This window comes from Anticarsia gemmatalis, chromosome 12 (genome assembly GCF_050436995.1).
Source record: "Anticarsia gemmatalis isolate Benzon Research Colony breed Stoneville strain chromosome 12, ilAntGemm2 primary, whole genome shotgun sequence".
Lineage (NCBI taxonomy): Eukaryota > Metazoa > Arthropoda > Insecta > Lepidoptera > Erebidae > Anticarsia > Anticarsia gemmatalis.
Genome location: NC_134756.1, coordinates 7,720,496 through 7,746,322, shown reverse-complemented (window position 1 = coordinate 7,746,322; position 25,827 = coordinate 7,720,496). Strand labels below are relative to the sequence as shown.

The 25,827-nt window shown below is 34.7% G+C and overlaps 1 protein-coding gene across 1 annotated transcript in view; it reads left to right on the top strand.

Annotated features, from left to right (window-relative positions):
* Nucleotides 1-24,481, top strand: part of Atf3 (Activating transcription factor 3) — a 45,464-nt gene extending 20,983 nt beyond the window's left edge. Inside the window, exons 2-6 of the mRNA XM_076120475.1 lie at nucleotides 16,923-17,409; nucleotides 18,998-19,087; nucleotides 21,790-21,948; nucleotides 23,437-23,595; nucleotides 23,901-24,481. Of these exons, the coding sequence (XP_075976590.1) occupies nucleotides 17,149-17,409; nucleotides 18,998-19,087; nucleotides 21,790-21,948; nucleotides 23,437-23,595; nucleotides 23,901-24,467 (1,236 nt within the window). The 5' untranslated portion in view covers nucleotides 16,923-17,148 and the 3' untranslated portion in view covers nucleotides 24,468-24,481. The remainder of the gene's footprint in view (nucleotides 1-16,922; nucleotides 17,410-18,997; nucleotides 19,088-21,789; nucleotides 21,949-23,436; nucleotides 23,596-23,900) is intronic.
* The last annotated feature ends 1,346 nt before the right edge of the window (nucleotides 24,482-25,827 follow it).

Here is a 25,827-nt window from a genome sequence, read left to right as displayed (position 1 = left end):
AAAATTAGTATACCGTCTGCGCTTTGGGAATGGGGCGTAATGATAAAACGATAATCAAAGTCAGTCGTAAAATGTGTGCATGAACCGTGGTCGTCAAGTCACATAATGAGAGCTGGTGACCCACATCTGGCGCCACAACATGTATCGTGCCCTATATAAATCTCTCTCTAGAGTGTAGACACCGCACTGTGGCACTGGCGTGGGCGTCAACCTTAATGGATTTCCATTACAATAAGCAAATATTACGGATTCATGGATAATAATTTTCACATAAAAAGGGACATTGACGAAGTATATAAAAAAGTGAATATAACTTCACTCCTACACTGTTGATCTCGTATACAATATGTGGGTTTATTAAATTGTTTGATCATTTTTGTCAGTGATTATGTTGTTGATCACAATGCAGCAAAAAGTACACAAAAGAACTTAACATATTATCACATCCGTTCATTTGTTTAAAAAACAAATTTGAATTTCAGTTTGACGGCATTGCAGTGAAAATGTGTATTGTAGAAGACAGGGCTGAAGATTAAAATGTAAATGGTGAACATTGTAATGTAACCCGAGTATCGGCAATAACGCCGGTTGTTTACGGCGTCGCATACAAGGTATCTAAACTACGGATATAACGAAACAATGTTGCTAAAGTTTTACAGCCCACCATTCGATTTCATGCTAATAAATTACCCTACAATGTACTGATCAAGTTATTTACTGCTTTAAATGAGTGTACACAATATAATGCAGAAAATCATAAAATGCACCGGTATATCAGCTGAATGTTAAAACGTGTCTTCGCTTAAGAATCGTTTATTCATATGCGGTTTCTTAGGTGGTCGGTCTATTATTCGGGGAATTCCCTAGTCATTGAAAATGTAATCACGTTAAACTAAATAGCACTTAAGATTAAATATGTGCATCGATAATCATGCTTCATGGTTTGTACTATACATATCTATCTACCTATGTATTTGAAGTTTTGTGCACAGAAATGAGTGAATAAATTTTCACGGAAATGCTATTTTATACTGTATATGTATATGTTTGTCCAGGCCCCAACATACCATTTTCGTAGACACACGAAAATATTTTTTAAATATTGTGTATAATCTTTGAAACTATTATATTTAAGTATTCCAATTAGCCCTCTGTAACAAAATTTGAACATTTTCATTTCTATATGTCTCGTTAAATTCCATATAAATGCGTAGGTATGAACATCCACAGAACAGATTAAGTTGCTCCACAATGTGGGGAATGACGGAGGAACTTAATACTTCGGGAGTTGTGGTCTATAAATCTTAGCGACGGAGTGCCGGCGTCGTAAAGCGCCTTAATCGGGTCTCTCGCAATTACTGTGTCTTCACCAAGGCCATTTTATACTGTAAATATCCTAGTTTGTTAATACAATATACGGCGACGACCTCCAAAGCTTGATGATACTTTATAGCTTAAACAGATTTTCGCTGTGAAGTCGGCTCTGAACTAGATTAGTCTGGAAAGAAACGACCGAGTTTTGCAGTTGAACTACGGCAAAAAACAATAGAAATAGACGTTGCTTTTTGCAGGATTAATGCGACAAAACTAAACGAAGTCGTGAATTCGTGATTTTAGCCTTTTTCGTATAGATTTTTTTAAGACATGATTATTCTGTTTAGGGGATGGTTGGAAGAATAGTGATAGTCCAAGTAAATACTTTGGGTTATTAAATTTAGCGACAATTTCACAAGAAATTCATTGGTCGGAAACCTTCTGGAGGCGATTTTTCCTTGGCAATTAAAGATTATGATAACGCCAGTGGTAGAACATGTACATCAAAAATCGTGAACAAGCGATCCTTTATCTTAAAGATTGTTTGATCTCTCATCAGGATCGTTCCCTTGAAGATCATGACTTCAAACATTACCGATACTAATTGCTTTGGCACAATTCAAAGCCACGTTCAACGGTTACTGCCGTGTTAAAGATCACTAGTGTGTATTATTATGTTGTACAGTATTTCTTACAATTTATTTATATCTAACGTTTTAATACGCGTTTGCAATGTCATACAATAAAGATATCTGTTTTTATTCGCAAAGGATATTAAACATTGAATATGAACTTCAATTCCAGAATAAACATAAAATCTATTGCGTTTAAATACAAATCTTACAAAACGCAGAACATGCTTGAAGCAAAGCGTTAGCCGTACAGCTACAAAAGATAACTTCGTACTTCTATTTCATTTTACCCAAACAACGCATAATTTAATAGCCTATACACAATTATATGTACATTATAGAGTCCTTCCTCAAGTTATCAGACAGACATTGAATCACGAACTGCCGTGTGGGTAGCATAGATTAGGACTAGTAATATGGGTCACAGTTTTAGTGTCAATATGTGAACACCACAATTCCTATTGTCTCGTCTCGTCTCGCATAGCAGACGTTTTGGCTCGCAAATATTTTTTATTATCAAGACTGAAGGAACAAATGGATTGTTAGACGTTTATTTGCATCAATGATTTACGAAATCATAATACTATAGCGTACAGACTAGAAACAAATATTGTTCTCAAACTACAGTAACTTTACACGGCCTCATATTCTTAATAAATTATTTTAGATGAGTTTCATTGATCCCTTGACTCATATATGGGTCAGATTCATAATGATCGTATCAATATATCGATACCTAATGTGTCGAAACTGGGTGTTCCGGCAAACATTACAAGTTAAATATTCCATAAATCATGCGCTTAAAGCAATATTTGCATTATACGAATCCTAAAATATCGCGTGACATGATATCGAAACAGCTTTTTTTGTTGTACAGCGTTTATTCAGCTTCATTTTTTTCGTTTTGCGAATCTTTTGTGACATCAAAACAGGTTCCACACCCACAAATTCTCGGACCGCGAAGCCACATTTGCGAAAGTTTGGAACTTCTCATATTTTGTCTACATTATCTTCTTAAATCATGACGATTAGGATCAGAATTGCTCTTAAAGTCTGATTTGTGTGGCTCTTAAATTTGACAGATGTAACAATTTGTCGAATATTTGTATCCTTCCGTTATTATAATGTTATTGAAAGCTGACTTCGGTTCGATTAAAAAACGACTCTACATATTAATTTTCGAATGCAAGCCTTGCATTCTTGCATTAAATTTATTATGTACCTATTAAATACTCGACATTCATATGCGAAGCTTCGACAATTTTCTCATCTTTCCGGATTCTTTTGAAAACTCATTTTTATTAAAAACTCGGCTTTGAATGTTTATTGGAATAAACTTATGCTAACAACTTGCGGTTAGCTGTTTTATTAAAGGGTAAGTTTTGTGGTCGCACATGTCGTGACCTACTCTTGCTATGAATGACTTATTTAGACAAATTTCTCGTAACTCGTTTATTTATAGAGGTTTATTCAAAAACTTTTCCTTAAACTTTGAACAAATACCCAAGGAAAAAATACCTAAGGACGAAACCTATTTCAGCGTGCATAAAAGAAAGGGTATTAAGAATTTGAATAATTGATGGTAGGTAGATCATTATAAAATGTTTTCCAAGAATAAAACGGCTTTCCTAACCAAGAAACTAAATTGTTTTCGACCATATAGAGATAATTGAACACCTTTAAATTTTCACGTTTCAAGTAAACCCACGCTTTTAAGTTGTCCATATTTTGTCCTGCACTTTGAATGAAAAAAGCCAGATAAAATTACGTTTTCCGGTGTCAGATAAAATTATTTCATGTCCATATATCTTTGGCGATTGAAAGGGGTCGTGACCAAAAACGTTGTATTAAAGAAACTTGCGTGTGTCGTAAACTTGGTATAATAAGACTCCTGCGCAACTCATCGTCCTACTTCGTAGAGCCTTACAAGTCCATCCCGTTAGAACATTATGCACCGCCTTTTACAATTCACATATTTAGAACGTGTTTTACCTGGCTAGAAGATTTTCGTTCACTTCACTTTGAATGTTCTTAGGCGTGTTGTTCTTTTTAATCTTTGAATAAATAACATGTATGTTTATTTAAGAGTTATTAAACAACTATCGTTCAATATTGTATACTCAACTTAATTATTTTAGGTACTTACTTATATTAAAGTTCTTTCGCTCAAGAAAGCGTCGAAAAGATTAAGATCACATCATCAGCATTACTGCATTTGTCTCAGAGTTAATTTTCCAAGAAACAACGACAATGTCAACATTGCAATTTGATTGCCTACATACAACAATTAAAATAAATGTTTTAAGTTTCGAGAAGCAACGAGTAACGGGTTTCTATAAAACATATAAATAAAACTGATTTAAATAGCCTAGTCGGACGACCTTCATGAGATGATGATGATTAAGTTTTGTTGTGTACAGGTAACAATACGAGTGCCTATACTACCTAAGCATTGATGGCCACGTACTCATAGGTACCTAGTAGAGTACGCAAACTATTGGACAACCGTCGGAACTGTCCCAATTCCTTTCCTTTTTTTTTCTTTCCTTCATGAACTCCAGACTTCCATTTAGTTTTAGTTGATTGGAAAAAAGAATATGTCTTGGCACAGTCCCAGTCTTATGATAAACGAAGGTTTCGATGACCCAAATACATGTCGGTGTCTGAATTATATGCGTCAATGAATTTTGCTATTAAATTAAATACACAAGACAGATTTCACAGTGTAAACATGCACACGTGTAAACTTGCAAGGGGAATATTAATGAGGTTTTTGCATAATTCAGAAGATAAAATCATGTAAAACTCATCAAGATGTAATCTCCTTTCTAGATGCAAATGGAATTTTGAGGTAGAAGTGAGAAATAAGCTTGAAATGAAGAATAAAATATATTTTATGTTTGTCTCATGTCTGTGTTAATGTGTGGCAACAGTACGTACATAATTAGCCTAGTGCTTTGTCAGTGTCCAGGTATTATCGTTTTATTGGTTTCCTGTCGTAAAATGTTCGAGGTCGTCTAACAAAGTGCAGCCCATCGTGATCAATAGTTGCAGTTTTCCGTGTCAAAACGTGCGCGGGCGCAACACGGTACTAGGAAGACCTTCCGTATTGTGATTGATTTTATATATTTATTAAAATCGATTTATATACCGTTTATAATTCTACAATATCTAACGGTTTTAATAACTCAATTATTTTTAATAACTTTATAAAATATCTTGTTAAGACTACTACAATAATGAATATCAAAATTTAATTTATTTATTACTAATTCATATTGCAACATGCTGCTTAATAGGTATTACGTATTTCTATTAGAAAGGAGTGATTTCGGATTTTTTTAGTTTTAAAGCTAAAGATGAATAGAACGTGCAGTAAGCTTATTAAATCGATTGAGTATGGCGTCTTATCTTGAATCATGCGTACCTAATATTATATTCATGTTCAACCTTATGAATGGGTTGACGATTTTCATTAACAAACATCAAAACGAAATTCCTCAGAGTGTAGATATTTTATTTATGTGAATTTAAATCAATTATATTAAGTCAAATTCGATACATCAATTGTGGGCTTGGCGTGCGATATAATGTTAATAAAATTATATATATAGGTATATGTGTATACTAGCTGACCCGCGCAACTTCGCTTCCGTTACATTAGAGAGAATGGGAGAATTTTTTTCCCGTTTTTATAAAAAAATATACTGGTACTCTGCTCCTATTGGTGGTAGCGGGATGATAGATATATAGCCTATGGCCTTCCTCGATAAATTGACTATCTAACACTGTACTGTGTGTATCGGACTTGTAGATCCTGAGATTAGCGCGTTCAAACAAACAAACAAACAAACTCTTCAGCTTTATAATATTAGTATAGATATGTGTATGTATATGTATATAGTAAAGAATAATCTCGGTGAAGGTTATATAGTTGTATATCTATGTATCTGCACGGAGATGGATGTCTTCTTGAATTATTAATGAGGAAAATATTTAAAGTTAATTCTCAACACTAGAATTTACCTAATGTTGTAATCAGCTGCAGTGCTGTTGTTTTGTGCTATTATAAGAAACTTCTTTTAATTGCGAAGGTGTTTAAATATGAATATATGTTCAGATTGAATGAAGATATTTAAGAATATTGTGAACTAGGATTTGTCGATATTTAGTAAAAATAAAGATTTTATCCAACTTCTAAGTGATAAATGATCACTTAGATACCTATACAATTATTAATAAGTTTTTTACTTATATTCAATATCGATCGCGATTAATAGTTGGCTCGCGTTTAAGATCCGTTGCATTATAATATTATAGTCATAGTCTCAAAACAGTATACAGCAAAGTAGAGTTTAATTGAAAAAAGTATTACCTACTTACTCAGCATTTTCGAACAAAAAAGCGGATAAAATAAGAAATACAAGAACCATCGACCCGTCATTTGTCGAACTCGAAACAGTTTAACATTTGGGCTTTTGGCCAAAACGATACAAGCACTTTTACTTTAGAAACGAGTTGAGTTTTCACACAATCGTTAATGGGTTCAAAGATCAAATTGAAGTAGAAGTAGTGCCAAGTGGACGGCTCATAGTCTGCAATCACTACAATTAACAATTTCCCTCAGTTGGCGGCTACAGAATACATATTTAACAAGAGAATACTAGAATGAACAAATGCTAGGATGAATTTTATTATTTTTTATGAAGAACCGAGTATGCTTGGTCATAATAAGTTATTTGATACGAATTTTAACGCAAGCAAATCCTTTGTACCTGCATAAAATTGGTAAAAAAATACCTAGCGATTAAAAGGTGAGCCGTCGATGATTGTTGTCAAGTTGTCATGCTCTACCATCGCTAATAGAGTCGGTTTTAAGAAAAGCGCGGAAAATTTGCAATTTGATATTGCAAACGTTAGTCTCGTATAATCTAATTACTTTTTTTGTGATAATGTAGTTTGGTAGCCAAATCAGTGCCAAGTTCAATTCGGTGTTATAGACTGAAGGTCAATGACCACGTATGTCGAGGAAAGTTGTGTTTGTCTAATACATATTGAATTATGAACTCTTCGAGTCAAAATTTTGTATATTGTTATAGTATCATTTAAATGTTAGCCAGAAATGTTAATAATGTATTTGAGCTGTTCTTTTGTTACTTATAGACTACCAAGTTATTACGAGTACTACGCACCTGACTTTTTTGCAAGACATTCCCCAGTTATGATCTGTGTATAATGTGTATATTTTTTTTGGGTTACTAAGATATCGTGTACTTTATACAATAAGTTCTTAGTGCTAATAAAATACACATTTATCATAAGGCTTTTCGATTTTTATTACAACAAATTACTGGCCGTTACCTATGTTTGATTACGTTGTACCTGATTGGATTTCTATCAATACAAATAGGATAATACACGTTTACCTATTTGCGTAGTCGTAATATTAAATATTTTTATTGATGTTTAATAACTAAGCATAATAACTTTATTTATATAAGTTAGCTACTGAAGTAATGTTTATGTATAGAGTACTAAATCTAACTAACATTTATTTTGTAATAACAAGAGTTTCTCTGAGTACAGTTTTAAATCAAATGGTAATTTTAATACATATAATACAAATATCATATCATTGGATACATTATCATAGGACAACTTGTACTACGGTAACTTAATAACTGATAAACTTACTAAATATACTTCTAAATACAAAGTTATATAAATAAATTAACAACCAGGCTCAGTATAGATAGGAGTGAGATTTGAATCCACCACAAGCGGCTCTACTGCGGCGAGGTGACCACGTTAACCACTGAGCCAAATTTGCATTAAAAAATTAGTAAAGGAAGTCTTAAAGTCTAGAGCACCAATAACGACTTTTATAACATGTGGGCGTCAAATTCGTACATATGTTTGAATTGCAAATTTTTCGTCTACAGCTCGCCAGACTCGAAAAGACGAGTGAAGGAACAATACGTTGGCAAACTTCCTTTGTTCCTTATACGTGAATACACATACACATGAGTAAATAACCTGGCGCCGATGTAGTAAGTGATAGCGCGACGCGTCAGAACCGACATACACATTATACACAACTTTCAATGCCTATGAACACTAACCCTCTTACTCATAAACACACTATAAGTGCTTGTTCACGTTGGAACTCGCGGGCGCGGTGGCGGTCGCGAGCGCGGGGACGTGGCGATTTGTGTTCACGTTGGCCGCCAGGCGGGCGTTTGGTTCAAACTGGCTCAAACTGGTTGATCTTACTTGACATCGCGAGTGAATCGCGCCCGCCACCGCTAGTTCGACGTGAACACACACGAACATCTTCACTTGTTTGATATTGGCGCGAGCGCGCCACGCGGGCCGCGCGCGACGCCGCTAGCTCGCCCGCGACTTAGACCGCGCGAACGGTTTGTACGTGAACACTTCGGTACATCGCCATATGTTTGATATTTCGCGACCGCGCCCGCCACCGCGCCCGCGAGTCAACGTGAATGAGCACTAAACCTATTTTAGTTAAAAAGCTACTATATGTTTTCTCTTTTTCATTTCGCTAAGGAGTGAAAGGAACAAAACACTTTATAAGCCTTTCATAACTTCATATATTTTTATGAGTAAAAGGGTTACTTTATACAATACCAGCTTCTACCCCTGTCTTCGTCAAAGTGACTACATTTCCCGGGGTAAAATGTATCCTGCGAGTTAATCTAGGTTGTAAATTATATGTGTACTAAATTTCATGAAAATCTGTTGTGTAGTTTTTCCGTGAAAGTGTAGCAAAGATACTTATATACAAATTTTCCTGTCTTTATATGTAGTATATTGTATAATAGTGTAGAAATCATTATGAAATCTCATTTGAGCTACAGCTACAAACATCTGTTTAAAATCAATATTTGTAATTCACAGTTAAGCGTGACTTTCAAATCTACCGTGAAGGATTTTTATAAGCAATAGTGCGTATATAAATAAGTATAATATATAAATAATTAAAGGATGAGCTTATAATATGTAATTTGTTTTTATTAGTACAACACTAAGTTTAATTGCCAGCAATTGACATAATAATAAAATTGTATAGTAAACGGAATGCGTATAAGCTCAAAAGTTTACAAACATGTGAAACGTTATATAATCAATATAATTACAACATACATCAGGTGGGTTGGTTTATTTATTAAAGCTTGGATGATGGGTGCGTGATAATTTTATTCAAGGTTTCTTTGTAATAGGAGTTCTAGCATAAACATCGCTGGTAACGTTTTTACTTTTTATTTACAACGTTGTAGTCGCTACTATAGTTCTGAACACTACATAATTATGTCTTGTTATTGTAGAAATTTGTTGTTCGATAATGAAATACCAATATTACCTCAATTAAATTTGTGGAGACGTCTTAATATTAATTAATTTCACATTATTGCTTTCAATGTTTACTTGTTGAGACAATAATAATTTATCCCCAAAGATTATGTGCTGGTAAATCCAGGTTTATTATAGCTTTACGCCTTTAATTTGAAATAGGTATAAATAAGATTAATTTAATATGATATACTTCTCCACTAAGTTTTTAAAGCGTGACTAAAAATAAAGGACAGGACGTACAATAAATCTTTTAATGAGAAAATACGTATTAAATAAAACAAACAACTAATTTAGGCTTGTACCCATAAATAGAAAAAAATAATTGACGCGTCCAAATTGAAATCCTACGAATGCTGGCTAGTTATAAAAAGGCGCATCGATACAATTATAATCTATGGCATGGGATTATGTTAGCGTAGTGTGCGTTAGTTCGGAGTGTTCGGACGGAACACACCCACCGGCCGACGCGCCGAAATTACGACCGATAGTTTTTGTCCGCAGCCGAGTGTCAAGGACGAACTTCTGTTGCTACACGATACAACGAACACGTTGGACTGACTTTGGATTTGACTTTGCAAGAAAAAAAGAAACTAAATTTGCATTTTAAGTTCGCAAGGGTTTTGATGGTTCGCGTGATTCACAGTTTGTTGATGGCCATGCGCTCTCCCAGTTTTAAATTTGGAAGACGCTTTCGTTTTTTTGTCTTTGGTGCGCTTTTGGTTGTTTCATAATAAATTTATCGTAATTATTTTTCGATGTTTCATTTTTATTGGGTTACCGACCCATTAAGCCTGCAAAGTTTAATGGTGTCGTAAATAAATAGGTGCTATTTAATATTTTATTACACGTAATAATAATAAACTTGTAAATTAATTAAGACAGTAAGTAATGGAGTTTCCTGAGTAACGGAGGTGTTGAGTTACCTGTAAGGTTAATACAGTGCCTATTTTAGGGCCAAATATTATTTCCTTCTAAGTTATATTAAGTAATTATAAGGTAAATTGTTTAATCAAGTTCTAGGTGTCGCAAGTTAATTACTTTTTTGAATAATTAGCGACATGTCTGGTTAAAAAAATAAATTACAATTTATTAATTACCTAATGCTCGTTGACTTAATTTTCATTTTTGTTTACGCATTACAATGATTGGGAGTTAATTATAACGAGTGCCATTGACCTTAATCAAGTCAAATTGTCTGCTCGATCCGACTTTAGGTACCATTGGCAATTAAGCCTTAAAAGGAGTGGTAACCGAGTTGATATTCATTCAGTATTGAATCGCCGTAACTAATCTTTAAACACCGATACACTTTCGAAGCTTTAACTTAACTTTTTTATAAACCAATATTTGTCCTCTAAAGTTATTTAACGTTAATTGGCCAAACCCTATCTATTTTTTATATCGATATCCGCTGATAAGTTATCGAGGTTAATAAAATTAACAAGTAACTTAATCTTACTTAAGTAATATTATACATGTTACGAAATCCGATTACAAAACATTGACTTGTACAAAAAAATATTTTATTGAATGGTTTGGTATTTTTAGTTTTAAACTCAAATACACGTGCAATTAAACGTGGAGTAAATACCAATATTGTGTATTATAAATACTTTGTTCAGTATGTTACTATGCACCTGTTGATAAATAATATTGTACATCCTTAGTACCTAGTATAGTTGTATTGTTTTATTAATTAGGAATTAACATATTATGTTTGACAATACTCGTCCATTTTTCCTTAACATCCAAAAATAGATACTATTTATATTCCAAGGAAAATGATTTAAAAATACACAAAGAATTGATTGCAAAAAAATTTATTGTAATAAATCGAACAGCTTTTCAATATGGTCCAAGCTCGCACGCAAGGCAGTGGCCACTTAGTTGATATCGCGATGATAAATGAATGAACATTGCTTCATAAATAACATCACATTATACAATACTGACAAGAAAATATGACGTGTATCGTTCACAGTATAAAGCTATAAACATACTACAATTATGTTCGAGCTTATTTATAAATAACTACAAGTTTGTAATTGAAATTATGCCTTACATACTTACGTATCAACGAAACCAACAAATTATATGACTATTTCAAATACTTTGTACTAAGTTTACGAAATAAAGGATATTTTCAATTTAAATTTGATAACCAAGGATCAATTCCTTTAATCCATTTTTGTTTGTTACAAACATACATAATATCACGCCTTTTTCCCATAGAGGTATGTAGAGACCAAAATGAATATTTTTCTATGTTATCTGAATCAAACGTTTAATTAAATCGAACAAAATTCTTACGAATTCTATGGAAACCCGAACAGTATAATTTGATTAACCAGATAGTTATGCGTGATTAAGTTAGATAAACATCCGCGATTTAGTGGGACATTTTTTGATGCAGCCGTAAGATATCATTCATAGTTTGAAACGTCCTTAGCCTACATCGAGCGCTCGTTACATATGCCGTGACTACGAATGTCCTTATTAATAACAAATAATTAAGGAAAATATATTACAAGTGAATAATAATTCCAACATCTGTTTCTGTTTTTCATTATTTGTTTAAATAACTATGTTTATCCAGTCAGAAACGATTTAAATTAATAATAGAGAGATAGAGTCGATAAGATTGTAGTAAAGCGTGGGTAGATGAATCAAGATGGTTGAATGACATCGCTTCAAAAGAGTTGACTAAAAAGGAGAACAATAACGACTGTAATTGACATTACAAGTTACTCGTAATTCCCTTATCAGCTGGCGTGAATAGCGTTCTCGGACACACCTACTGTAGCTACAAATATAAATCTTTATGAATCTAAGGTTTTGTTAGTCTTAATTCAAATATCAGGATGGAAGGACATAACATTTTTGTCTATCCATAGTTTTGAATATACTATATATCTCCTAAATTGTTCGTAATAGTAGTGCAGGAATGGTGCTCTACATAAAATTTTACATTCGACCTTTTAACCTCAGTAAAAGCGTTATATGTCACCCTTTCCAGGAAAATTATGTATCCAATTACAAGTTATAAATTCACATATACACCGTTAAAATACAATAGATATCAGTATTGACAAAGGCTTGGGTCGTGTGCTGTTTGACAGTCTAATTGATGATCGCGCTCAGTCGCCTTCAGAGCTGACATTGTCCAACTAATCGTTGTAGCTGGGAACAATGGCGCCACTTGTTTCGTTTTAGGGATCAACAAGAGCTTTATTGTGTTACAAATTGAACTCTATAATTGAGAGCTATGACTACGAATTACCGATTGGTATCTGAACTAACTTCAGCCCACACAAAGCTGTTTAAGAACTTGGAAAGAACGAACGGGAACGACAAGAATTTTTATGGACAATTTAGTTCTAATAGCAGTCGCCAGTCTTATCCATCATAACCGGGTAGGGCATAGGTCAACCAAATTTGGTAGAAAGGGCCTTTGCCAATGCCAATGGGACTCATATAGAGCAAAAAAAAATATGTTTTCGGAGTCTATCTAAATTCGTTGCAGTAGTTATAGCTAAAAAAGAAAAATGTTATGTAGTGTCATTTCTATACAATACTCGGCTGTACTCTACACTATGGTTACAACGGGAGAATCTAAATAACCCGCTTATGCAACTGTCTATCCATGAACTTGACATTCAGTAGGTACCAGATTTTTCCTCCACACAGTTACACACAGACCGAATACTTGCTACATCCGAGTCCCATTTTAACTTGAACTAATTAATATTTATTATAAATCAAACTTTCCTCAATACGTTTTATATTAGTAGGTAGGTTTGCGTTAATATTTCTATGTAATGTAGTGTTGAATCACGTGTAGAGCGTGACTGTGGTTTGCTTTGAAATAGTGGAAAAGTCGCGGTTGTCTAATGAAAAATAAAAGTTCGAGTTTTGTGAAATGTGGAATAAAATAGTGCCGAAAATCAGTGGTATTTACAAAAAGGGTTGCAGTGCTGTTCCATTTGTGAATAAATAAATGTTTAGACACAGTTTAGAGGAAGAATATGGGATAGTTTAAGGTACGGTCTTTGTTAAATAGATGTTCTATCTCGATTTACATAAATAAATAAACAAATGTAAATCTACGGAACCATGTGTAAAATAATCTATCAAGCTTATCTAACTAATTTTGATTCGTTAAAATTTGTTGTTTCCGTTCCACAATAAATGTTAGTTGCATTGTTTTGTACGGCGAGTGATGTTAAAAAATGCCGTCCTCTACACGTGAATAACAATGAAGCTAAACATTGCAGACAGATTTATTTTATTACTTTATTGTTAAGTACTATCATCAGTCACGCTCGTCCAAATTACGTATGTATTTCATGTGATGCATTTTTTGTTTTCAATGCGGTCAGATGTTACTGTGATATCTTGGTTAGGTTTTGTTTGTAAAAAGGTCTACCAGAAGTAGGTAATTCTATTGGTTAAACATATAATAATGACTGAAAGACGAAAATATGAAAAAAATATATATTCGTAGTCCCTAGCTCCAAATTTCATGGTATCCGTAATGCATAATAATTGCCGAAACAATTGGTGTGTTTTATACGAGAAACACAAGAATTCACAGATAAAGACTAAAGGAAAATGTAATCTAATATTTTGACATACCTACATCATCGATTTACGATAACATATTTCACATAGACACATATTATTTATAGTCTTGTAACTAAGATACATAAAACAAGCTTGTCAAATGAAATAATAAATAACTCAGATTATTAATGCGAAACAATAAATATTTTACATATAAATTACACAACCGATAACATTAATACAATAAAGTAGTAATCAATGACAGAAGTACTTGAGTTCAGAAAAATAGAGCACACCTTCGTGATAATGTTAGATAAGTGTTTCAAGCGAACAGTCACGTCCCACAAATGTGTCTGTATTAGAAATTGAATATCATAAAAGTGCGTAACGGGTCACTACTTCCACGCCTACGCTTACATTACATTCGTATAAGATTCGTCCGGTTTTATATTATCCTTGAACATCCTCAGATCCGAAAATAGACCAAAGAGGATAGAGCTACATTTGCCTCAAAATAACTTTAGCAATTGCAACGAAAGCTTTCTATGTCAGTGTCCGTTGGGAAATAAGAAAACGTCGTGTTTGATTCTAAGAGTGTATGTTTTGTAAGTACATTTATTGCAATTCTAAGCTCCGAGAAGTTTTCTAAAGTAATTAGTTGTATAGCAAAGCAAGTGAAATGAATATTTCAGCATTAAAACAGTGCTAATTAAGAGCGTGCCTACTCAGAGAAATGCAATTAAGTTGACAAGCATTAACGTAGTACGCAGCGGGTGCGGCCAAAACTAGGTTACCCATTTCTCGTTAACTCGGAAGCGCCTCGGGGACAAAGAGTCGTAACGACCTCGCTTTTATTGCACTCCGTGACGTTTTAAACATATAGAACTCGACCCCTTTGCTGCAAACTCATGGTGATCCCATCGTCCCTCTCCTTCGCCCGTATTTATATCGAATATAAAAGAAAGAGCGAACATTTAAGTACCTTCATATAAAACTTTCGAGACGGCATCGCGCGTTAAATGGGGCTGAATTTGCGCAGTTATTTCTTTATGCGTGTAAACTATATATATTTCGATAAAATTGAAACCATAAAACGTGTAGATATGTAGGTTTGTATGCATTTTTATTGAATATAACAAAGGACCATGTAATGTAATAACAAAAGAATTCGAATTTTATTTTACATCGAAGACAACGTGACAAAACCACAAAAACGATCCTGTTGGTACTTCAAAATATGACAACAAGCTAATCTGAAACCTACGCAACTCAGAGCGGATACATTTGTATTATTTCTTTTCCCCATTTCGGGTACGGACGTCCTACTACCTACCCAATATAATTTGCATATTCGCTTTAAGGCAGTTATTGAAACCCACGCATACCTAGCCTCATTTGACATTATGCAGTCAAGTACTGGGTGTACCTTTGTTGAGAGTGTGTTTTACATACCAATTGCAATTTCTCTCGTAAAGATTTCCTTCAACTTTTCCGTGTTGTCGCTTTCACCATTAGATTCGTATGTTTATTGTGCGAGCGTAAAATCTTTGGCAACTAGTGTGCTTGTTTGTACAGATGTGTTTCGTTTACTCATCAAACATACCCGCCGCTGGCTACTGACGAATCAGTCTTTAACATTTCGTAAAATGTGTGTCCTCTGCTTTTTGCATCATTGCAAGTAGACTTTTACAACACCTGTTAGTCGGCAAATGGAGGTTAAATATTTGAATACAGTAGATACCCAACGAAGTTACAAACTGATTGCATAATCTTTTTTTTGCAGTCATTTTATTACTGGATTAAATATTCTTTAATAGTTATACCAAATCAGATAAGATTATAATTCTTTATCGAATTAGGATATTAATACAATCAGTAAGAAAAAAAATATGTTACAGGTACGTGTTTAGAATCCAATCTATTCACCGAGTGCACAATGTCCACCTATTTCAATGATTCATCATCAATAGGATAATAAACGTACAAAATAAAGTGAATACAAATGGAAACCTATTTACGACCGAAAACAATACACCGCTGCGGTCACAGATATCTGGCAACAGACGCGTTATTTTCCGAGAATAACGCCGACCTTGGGAATGCCTGTCCATATCTGGTACCTCCATATTTCTGGCGTCGTGGCACATTTTCCTCCGCGAGTGGAATAAGCAAAACTGCCGCAACTAGGTTACACAGACTCCGTGCTTTATTGTGTTTACGTGCCACAGATATGAGATATACAGATACTCAGTCCAGGTCAAGGCGCCAGACAGCTTTCGAGTCGACTAGCTGTATATGGACTATTGTATTTAGCTCCTGTTTGACCATACGAATGAGTTTGTCATTTGGTCACGATGTTTGTCCTAATTATGTCCGACACCCTAATTTCCACATAATGCAGTGTCCCGATAACATCTATCGTGGCACTCGTTAATTGCTTAATCCACGGATGTCCTTGCATTAACCACTAATCCTCAGATACCGTGCGGTATTATGCCGAGCCACGGAACGAACAATAGATGAGACGACACGCGGAAGAGCGTTAAAATGCGTCGTAAAAAAGTGCGCGTAGTTTTAATTTTATGGCTAGCGTTCAATTGGGGCCTGTAAAAAAGCGTTTTATTGGAGTCGCATCCTGGCTGCGAGGTCGCGATGCTCAGATAGGTCTAATTAAAAACGCGCAGCATGCACTCTTTTGAAAGTGAGCCCCGCCATCGCCTCTTGCGAAATACGTGCCCTTCAAAAGTTTACTGACCACGTTTTTAGAACAGGATTTACAGGCCCTAGGTATCTCGCTTAAGTGTTACACAACTCCAAATATGAATGTCGAAATATATGCCTAATAATTATCTTCACCGAGAAACAATTTGTTGGTAATTTAATTTCTTTAATGACCCCCTTTTATTATAATGATATAGTATTTACCAACAGGTCACGGTTCAAGATCCGGTTTAATCGCTTGACTGTACTTAAATACATATATTTAAACTATTACACACACATGACATATAATTAACAAGTTTTATTTCTTCTTTACAGATTATCACAAGAGTGAAACGAACGTTACCCGTGAAGACTTCTTGTTGAAGGAGACTTAGTGCCATTCGTAACAAGTTTACCACACACAGTGATATTTAGTTGTATGTTAGTGATAGTGTGTAACCGTGATATAGTCATATTTAGTATAGGTGCTAACCGTTCTCGGTGAAATTTAGTGCAAAAACGTTACCAAAAAGATACGAAACTGGCTCCCTACAAGGATATCATGAATTCGACGAGCATGAGCTCCGCGGTGCCGACGATCAAGTGCGAGGACACGTCGCCGTCGCCAGCGGCTGCCGTCGGCACGGACGGCGACAGCTACAACCTCAGCGTCAACGTGAACCTGAGCGCGGCCATGATGAACATGCTCGCCGCAGAGTCCGCCGCTCCCACCACGCTAAGGACACCCGAGATCGTCAACGACGTCATCACCATGACCAACCCCTTGGACCAGTACAACTATGAGAAAAATTCCAGTTTCAAGGTGAGCCACTGTTTCTTTTTTGTTCATACGTGTGATGTGATAGGTCGCGTTTTTGTTAGCACGTGCATGATTAATGAAAACTTCGAATGAAAAATGATACGCGAGTTCTTAAGCAAATTAAATCTATTGCGTGTTGAATAATGAGATGACTAATTAAATTCATTAGAAGAATTAATTGTATTAAGGGATCGTCACACGACACATGCAGTTAGCTATTGCACTTTATACGCAGGTCTATTATTCTATGTATCCTACTTTGCAATCAAAGCGAATCGGGAGTCATGAGAAGCAATAATGGATTGATTTTGCCGTCACGAATATCGAGTAGCATTAATAGACTGTACTTGAAGCTCTCATTATTATTCGTGCTTTCACAGAGCGGCTGGACGATCACAATGCACGTAGGATCCTTCCAGTACTTAGGTCACATCCATGCACGCTCGTTAGAATGTAAAATAAGTGTTACAAGTATTTTGAACGGTTGCCAAGTGTTAGGTGCCACGTAACGCGTGGTCACGTGACCAGCCATCACTCCCCCATTATAAACATTGGATAACGCAGCATGCAATGGCATGAGGTCATGCACCTTATGCAGACTCCACATCGACTGTTGAGCTGCAGACTCGACGGCGCCAGTTACACTTGATATCAGGTTATCTATATTTAGTTATCGTATAGTTAGATAGCTACCTATTTGTAGTGCTGATTATCTCGAATCGTGCGCTGCCGCTTCATGAATGAGTTTCATCACGCTGAAATGTGAATGGCGGACAATTCAGAGCGTAAAAACAATGTGACGAACCGACAATTAATTTATTTGATGACCCAGTTGATATAACAATTTGATGCCATCCGTCTTTCTGTTGACATTGAGTTTATTTTTAACCGTTTTGTACGAAATCCTAAAACTGTTTTGATAGTTATATTAACTAGAAGTTTCTAATTTAAAATCAATATTGACGGAATAAGTAAGAAGCATCGATGTTCCGTTGCTGTAATTGGCAGCACCAAGGTAAACAAATATTGCTTGGTAATATAAGTATGAACAAAAAACGTAGGTGCTTGTTTACTTACCGGATTAAGGCGTCGTAATACTCGCATATTGTAGGTAGCTTTTAACAACACTGGGCATATTTTTCTAGTATTATTGTAGGCATAACTTCATCTCCTGAAATAAATTGAAATAGAGAAACATCATCTGTTCAAAAAGTGAGAATAGTTGTGCCAAAACATGTCATGAAAATATCGTACCGAGTCACATACAAGCTTTGGGACATCGAGGCTCTTTCGTAATACTTGAAGCGTGTTACGTGTGCTCTAGTACCTATTCATACTTCACAAAACTAAGCAGTTACATTTGCATCTCTTCAAATTACTAAAAGCAATTCATTACTATTGAACAGAAACAGATTAACTAATCAACGAATCGGCATGGCCATCATTTGGTAAGTCGCGTGCACTAATGGCATTTGCGTGCAAACTGTCCCATATATTATTTCACACGACAGACAATGGGCTTCGAGGTGGAAAGCGTTCTATTAATGGCGGCCAGTTGTATGTGAGGTCTCACTTCCCTGTGTCGTTTCAGCCGGGAAGCGGAAATGACTCCAACTCCTCAATGTCCAATGGGTCATCGGCCACATCACCAGCTTCTAGCACTCCACCCAGCATACAAAAGGTAATTTATCTTTTATTGTTACTTTTATAAGAGATGACGAGATTTATGAATCCGGAAGGAAATTTTGCTGTTTGGCAATGTGTTGGATTAGAATATAAGATTAGACTTATGTCAGATTTTGAATTGGAAATATGAGTAAGTACCTAATAAAAGTGTTGAGTTCACAGATTGATGTATAGAATCGTGAGCATTGAGGCTTTCAGCAACCGGTAGTCTATGGATACTATAGACCGACAACTTAGTAGTCTATTATAGATTTTTATTAAAAATACCGTACTTGTCCAAAATAAAGTAACTGTAGGAAACAGCGCAAACACCTGAGGGTCACTGTTAATCTAAATTCAATAATTTTTATATTTCTACCACCTAAAAAGCTTGCATACAAGACTCTCTACTAAGTTGTTGGATTATACGAATAGGTTTAACAAAGCGCTAATAACTCTATCAATCGATTCTTGTAATTGCCAGTACCTAACTGTTAATATTGCAGTTTTTTTGCCCATATTGTACAAAGCAAAAGCGTATTTTATAATATTCTTATTAGAATTCATTTAAACTTGTTTGATATGAACCGGCAAAATAATAATTAAATTAATATTAATTTTGGTTTCCGGTATTTTATAATAACTAAAAACCTGTTCGATGTTATACTTAATACTTAATAAGCGAAAATGAATATGTTGTAAAAATACTTTTTCACACTCCATTCAGAACTAATTACAAATACTCAGGCACATATATTATAAATACGTTTTCGTATAAACAATAATTGTAATTAAAAAGAAAAACTCTCACGGTACGAATTCAAACTTATTTATTTACGACGTAGTTTCATTTTTAGATATTAATTAATACTTACTTTACTAGCTGGAGTTTGATTAATCGGCTTATTTTTGTCTTTTATTTAAATATCTATCCTACTAATAAAATTACAATTAGCATCACTTTAAATATACAAGAACTTAGATCCTTTTGTTTTTGCACGTTTTCCACCAAAACAAACCATAATTAAGCTAAGATTTCCTTTGACCTCGTATTCAAATTAACATTATTAGCTATTGAATGAATCGACCAGTTTTTTTCTTGAGTAATTTATGTAGGCACAGTGCCAAAGACAAGCGGCTAGGAGCCTAGACAATGGGCGGACGTTGAAAATGTGAGAAAAACAAACCACCTTGATAATTATTAATTGTAATATCAATCGTGTGTTTATTTTTTCCCCGAGCTTCAATCGGAATAGCACAATTGTATAAATCGTAATTGCATACTCGTAATACCTATGTATTGAGAATACATGAGAAATACATCTTCCTTTGCGACCTTCACTGAACGATCAAGGTAGAGTAATGATTCATTTAATAAAAAACGGATACGTTAAGAATTCCTTACATATGTAACAGCAATTTACTGTACTTTAAAAACTTAATTCTAATTGAGTTGTTAAGTTCGTTAAGGCCCACTTCTATATTCATGTTGGACAAATTGCTCGTTAACTAAGTCGGAGACGCCCCTTCTTGAACTCGAATAATTATAAATGCAAATGACCGATGATCCTCGGGCTTATATGCTTGGATGTAGAGATAATTATCTAATGCTGCATTTGATAATATAATAACGAGAAATACCAAGATTATCTCAGTAAAATAATCTTGTAGTCGCAGACGTACAATACGCACTTTAATTAAGATGCTGGCTAGTTTGAATTGACAGCAAGACAAAATCTTACTCAACTTAAACACGAACTTTACATTTAATTTGCACGATGCGTCAGGTCACTGTATTTATTCTCATGTCTTCGAAAAATGTTTCAAAATCTGTCATATAAATTGAGCTTTAAGTCATGTATTAAATTTACTTCTACAGGTGAATATTGCATTTACCTTTTTCAACCATAAATGCAAATTAAATTGTATATTAAAAACTTTCGAAGTCGTGAGCGTAGTTTGCTTTAAGTCTTAAACTGTAGGTATATTATAAGACGGTCCAAACGGATACAAGCCATATTTTATAGTCGCAGTAAATTTAGAATATTTCCGTGCAATTTTATATAGTGACATTTATTACATGATTTATCACAGTAATCAGCGATCGTATCCATCAAACCGCAATTTGAAATTCCTTTTGTCACAGGCTAAATTATTTATTCGCATGACTAGATTAGTATAGCTGTAGACTAGGGTATAATTACTGTAGGTGCTAAAACACCATACTGAAGTTAAAAAGGCAATTTATTGCAGAAATAGCTCTATAATTTAGAATACTTTATTTAATTAAAACTTTAGTAATGGGCATTTTCACTTATTTTCTTCGAGTCAAGCTAAGTAGTAGATAGTAACATGACGAATAACTAATCTATTCTCTATAAAGTACTACATACGACCTTTGTGGTAAAAAGTAGGTAGCATAGCATAGCTGCCCGTAGGTGGTTACTACAGAACAGTAGAGTACGAAAAAATAAATGATTTAATGACTATAGTTGTTGGAATGCGAACCTTACCTATTGTGCTTATATTTTATAATAACTACACACACTTTAATTTCTACTCAATGTATAATTTTCGACGTTTAAACTTTTCAGAAATTGTATAGAATTTGACTTCGGGCTAATTGTAAAATGTATAGCACCTAACAAATTATTTACTCTCACTGATGTTTTTTTTTTCTACAGTATTGAAACTAAATATGTAATATTTTATTTCCAGACGTGTTCGGAACTAATAAAGGCTGGTCTGAAGTTGTCGATAGAGTCGAAGCGCAAGATGTCTGGCAGCGACACGGATGCGGGCTTCAAGCGGCTCAAGAAAGAGGAGAGCGACGATGAATACGACAGCAGTAATACGCAACATAACAAATCTGATGGGGTAAGTTTTATTAGTGGCAACACTGTAACAGTTTGTTTAGGTGTTGCCTGCCTCCAAATCCTTGGTTACAAGATAATTCGATGAGAGTTATAAAACGTGTGACTTTGTATCTTTCAATTGAAGTACCATATCTTTTAAAAGGCAGGCCAAGGTCTTACAAAATAAAATAATTACGAGCAAAGAAAATCTTTTTGCAAATCAAAACCTAGGTACAGTCGAAAAATATGTACAGCGTACAAAGAATGACCTAGAATGAGTTTCTTTGAAGTTCTAATGGACGAAACTATTTAGAGTGTATTATAATCTTTCAAGAACACAGGTGTGATATTATATAATATCTTGATAAGATAAATATTACCACATATGTGAAAACATTATAGATAATAATAGTTTCGAGTTAAGGAAATGGAACCATATAAGTACGATAAAATGTTTCAGATAGCTTGTTTACTCGTTTAACGCAAAGGCAAATCCTAGGCAATGTAGGTAACGGTCGGTCACGTAGCTATTAGGAAGGAAAATAGATGAATAAAAGGATTTACACAATAGTATGTTGAAACATGATAACTTTTTAGTTTCGATTTATTATTTTAATTAAGCGTTTCCACGTGTAAGCAAATTATTTTGTATGTATGTGTGGGTATTTCTAAATTTAACACGAACGATTATAGTCACTCCTTATAACAAAGATAATCGTCGGAAAATCTAAATCGATGATTCAAGCTACCAATCACTGAGTAGGTAATTCTAATAGCCAATTGCAATTGCAATATCGAATATACCTACCTACATTTAGAAAGAGATAAAATCTATGAAATTCAACCAATAATAATACGATAAACACAACGAAACAATATGAAAATAATGCTTGAGTAATATTTCTAGGCCTTGTATAAATTTCCTAGGATCTGAAAAGCTATTGAAATTTGCAACTAAATTCCCATCAATGAGCAACAAAATTGTAAGGTTCAGCTACTCATACCGCTAGCAATGCTTATCACTTAGACACGATTGCGTTTTACGAGCCACCACCCACCCGATTGCATCTCTCAAGTGCTTGCAATAAATAAATATATGTGCGGAAGATTGCAAATCGTATCTAAACAAAGTTTTATAGCGCACGGCCTAGCATTGTAATTCAACGGCTTCATTGAAGTTTTACGAGCTTACGAAGAAGGCATCGCCAATGTGGTGGCAGGCGTGACTTCACTTCCTGATTTTGAAAGGCAGCGATATGGCAATGAGAAATGATTCGCGTATCGAGTAGCTAATACACAGGATTTGATTGGCGCTTTTGTCTTGTGTAATGCTAATTCTTGCGGCGGAAAGAGCTCAACAAGTATAGAGTACATACAAGCATACTATGTATAAATGTTGACTGTTGTCTGTTGTATTATTGGCGTACGGCTAGATGGTGAAACCGACTGACAACATTCACATTTTTTATTTTCTTTGTCACAAATATCTGATTTCGCCTTCTCTTTTCAGTTAACACCAGAGGATGAGGAACGCAGAAGGCGAAGGAGAGAAAGGAATAAAATTGCAGCCACAAAGTGTCGGATGAAGAAACGCGAGAGAACTACCAACTTGGTCACCGAGAGTGAGGTGTTGGAGAACCAGAATGTTGATCTTAAAGCACAACTTAAGGTACGTTAGCAATATTCTTAAAAGGCTTATTAAGTGGAGGATCAAAACAAACTAAAGACAAAGAAATTCGTTCAAAGTTACACACCTACATAAGCTACTCAAGCTGATAAAAGGTTAATTCCAGAACTTTATACCTAAAACACTTAAAAAAGAAATTTCAACGAAAGGATATCACTATCGGTTATGACGTTCGTTAAGATAACGAATGGAGTCAACCACTTATTAGTGTTAATTGTAGTGGGGTAAGATAAGCAGCTTTAAAACATAAAACAAAGATAAATGTACAAATATTTTTCTACTTTCAGGACTTGGAACTTCAGAAACGTCGTTTGATGGACATGTTGAACATGCACGCACCGTCTTGCGTCAAATCAAACAACACGAGAACTTCTCCAACCACACCTTACAACATGAACATCCGAACCTTCGAATCGCCGAATACATTCCCAGGGACATTCGAATACAGGCAGACAGAAAATTCGTCTTCCCCCTACATTCGACCAGAGTCAGCAAACATACTCGCGTCCAGTTATACCTGCGTCACTCCTCTGAACGGAGACTCTTCCATAGACTCAACAATATCTTCACTCGACACCATATACGTGCCACCTCAACTTGCAGATCCAGAATACAATAGACCCGACAGTGTTCTCAGTCTGCCACCCACAGCGGAGCACACATACGTCACTACCGACGGGTACCTCCCCAAGTCTACGACCCTTCTCGTTCCGGTCGACACAGAAACGGATTATTATGATCCGGAGGTGAATTACAACCTAGGGGCGGCGCAGCAGTGCCACACGTACCCCAGCACGGTCGCCGACGCGCAAAACAAACTCAATAACGGCCTTAATGACGGATGCCTTGTTTAGCTAACGACATCCGCTATCAGCAAAAATTTTTCGTCGGGTCCAAATTATTTTTCGACATGTATACGTATAATTTAAGCATTGGAGTTATTAAAATTCGAAATAGAGTCACCGTTTAAATAATTCCATACCATTCTTCAGATTTTACTTCCTATTTTTTGTTACATAACTACTTATTTTATTTTTGGTTCGGTGGCGATTTATTGAAACGTATTACTATAGTGCATTACAAAAATATAACAAGTTGTATACTTTATTGAATCATCTTCCGAGACATGAATTTTGTAATGATACAGATGTGATAAAACATTAAAATCTTTTTGTATATCATAAAAATAGCTTGTAAAAGTGCCAGAAAACGACAAAGGGCGGGGAAATTTATTTCGAAACGAAATCATATGTCTACTGTGTAGAACAACAACGTAGAGATAGTTCGGTGCCTGTATAACGTAGCTAGTATGTATGTATAAGAGATGGAGTGTAACATTCGACAACCAGAATCAGTAATATTATAAAGTTTATCATTAAAACACGAAAATTGCGAAATTCCCCATTTCTGCAGGTATGTAAATGTGAAAATTCAAAGTTTTAATCATTTTTATGTTACATTTTCTTCAAGTGTTGTGAACTAGAGTCCCAATTCGATTGTAATTACTACGTTAACACAGAACAGATACTGTGAAACAGTTCTTTCTCTAGGTAGGTATTTCACATAATATTTTATCTAAGTGTCTAATTCTAACAATTACCATTCGTTTTATTTTTTTAAGTTCTATGATTTTGCTTTGATCTGTTTAAATATTTATTTAAGAATTAAGATCTGATTTTGACGGTGCAATGTTAAGAATGTTTTGGTATTACCATTGGTGTCTAGTCTACGTCCGTGACTCCAGATTGCGAATTCATGCCCTTAATGAATACATCACATATAGCCTACGACTTCCAGTACAATCATAGATATAGTTAAACAGTACCTCCTGTTGAAATTCCAAAATTATATATTTTTTGTTACAGAAGTATATTCACAGATTATTAAGAGATATATTCCACATATACATGTGTTACAATTCGTGTAAGGTAATATTAGTTTTAAGGTGCTTTAACTCAGAATAAGTCGTGATATACCTAATATTATTGTTAAGTGCAAAAAGCGTTACTTGTTACGAACGATAATAATCAATTAATTTTAAGAATTTGACATTTCTATAATTAAGAACGTATATGTAGCGAATTGTAACGTGCACACAAAGTACTGTGGCGAAGGATCATTTGTCAAATGTATCTGTCGAGCGACTAAGAACCTTGTTGTAATGGAGAATGTTACTAGGTATGCCAAATCGCTTGAAATTTTGACTCAGTAAAG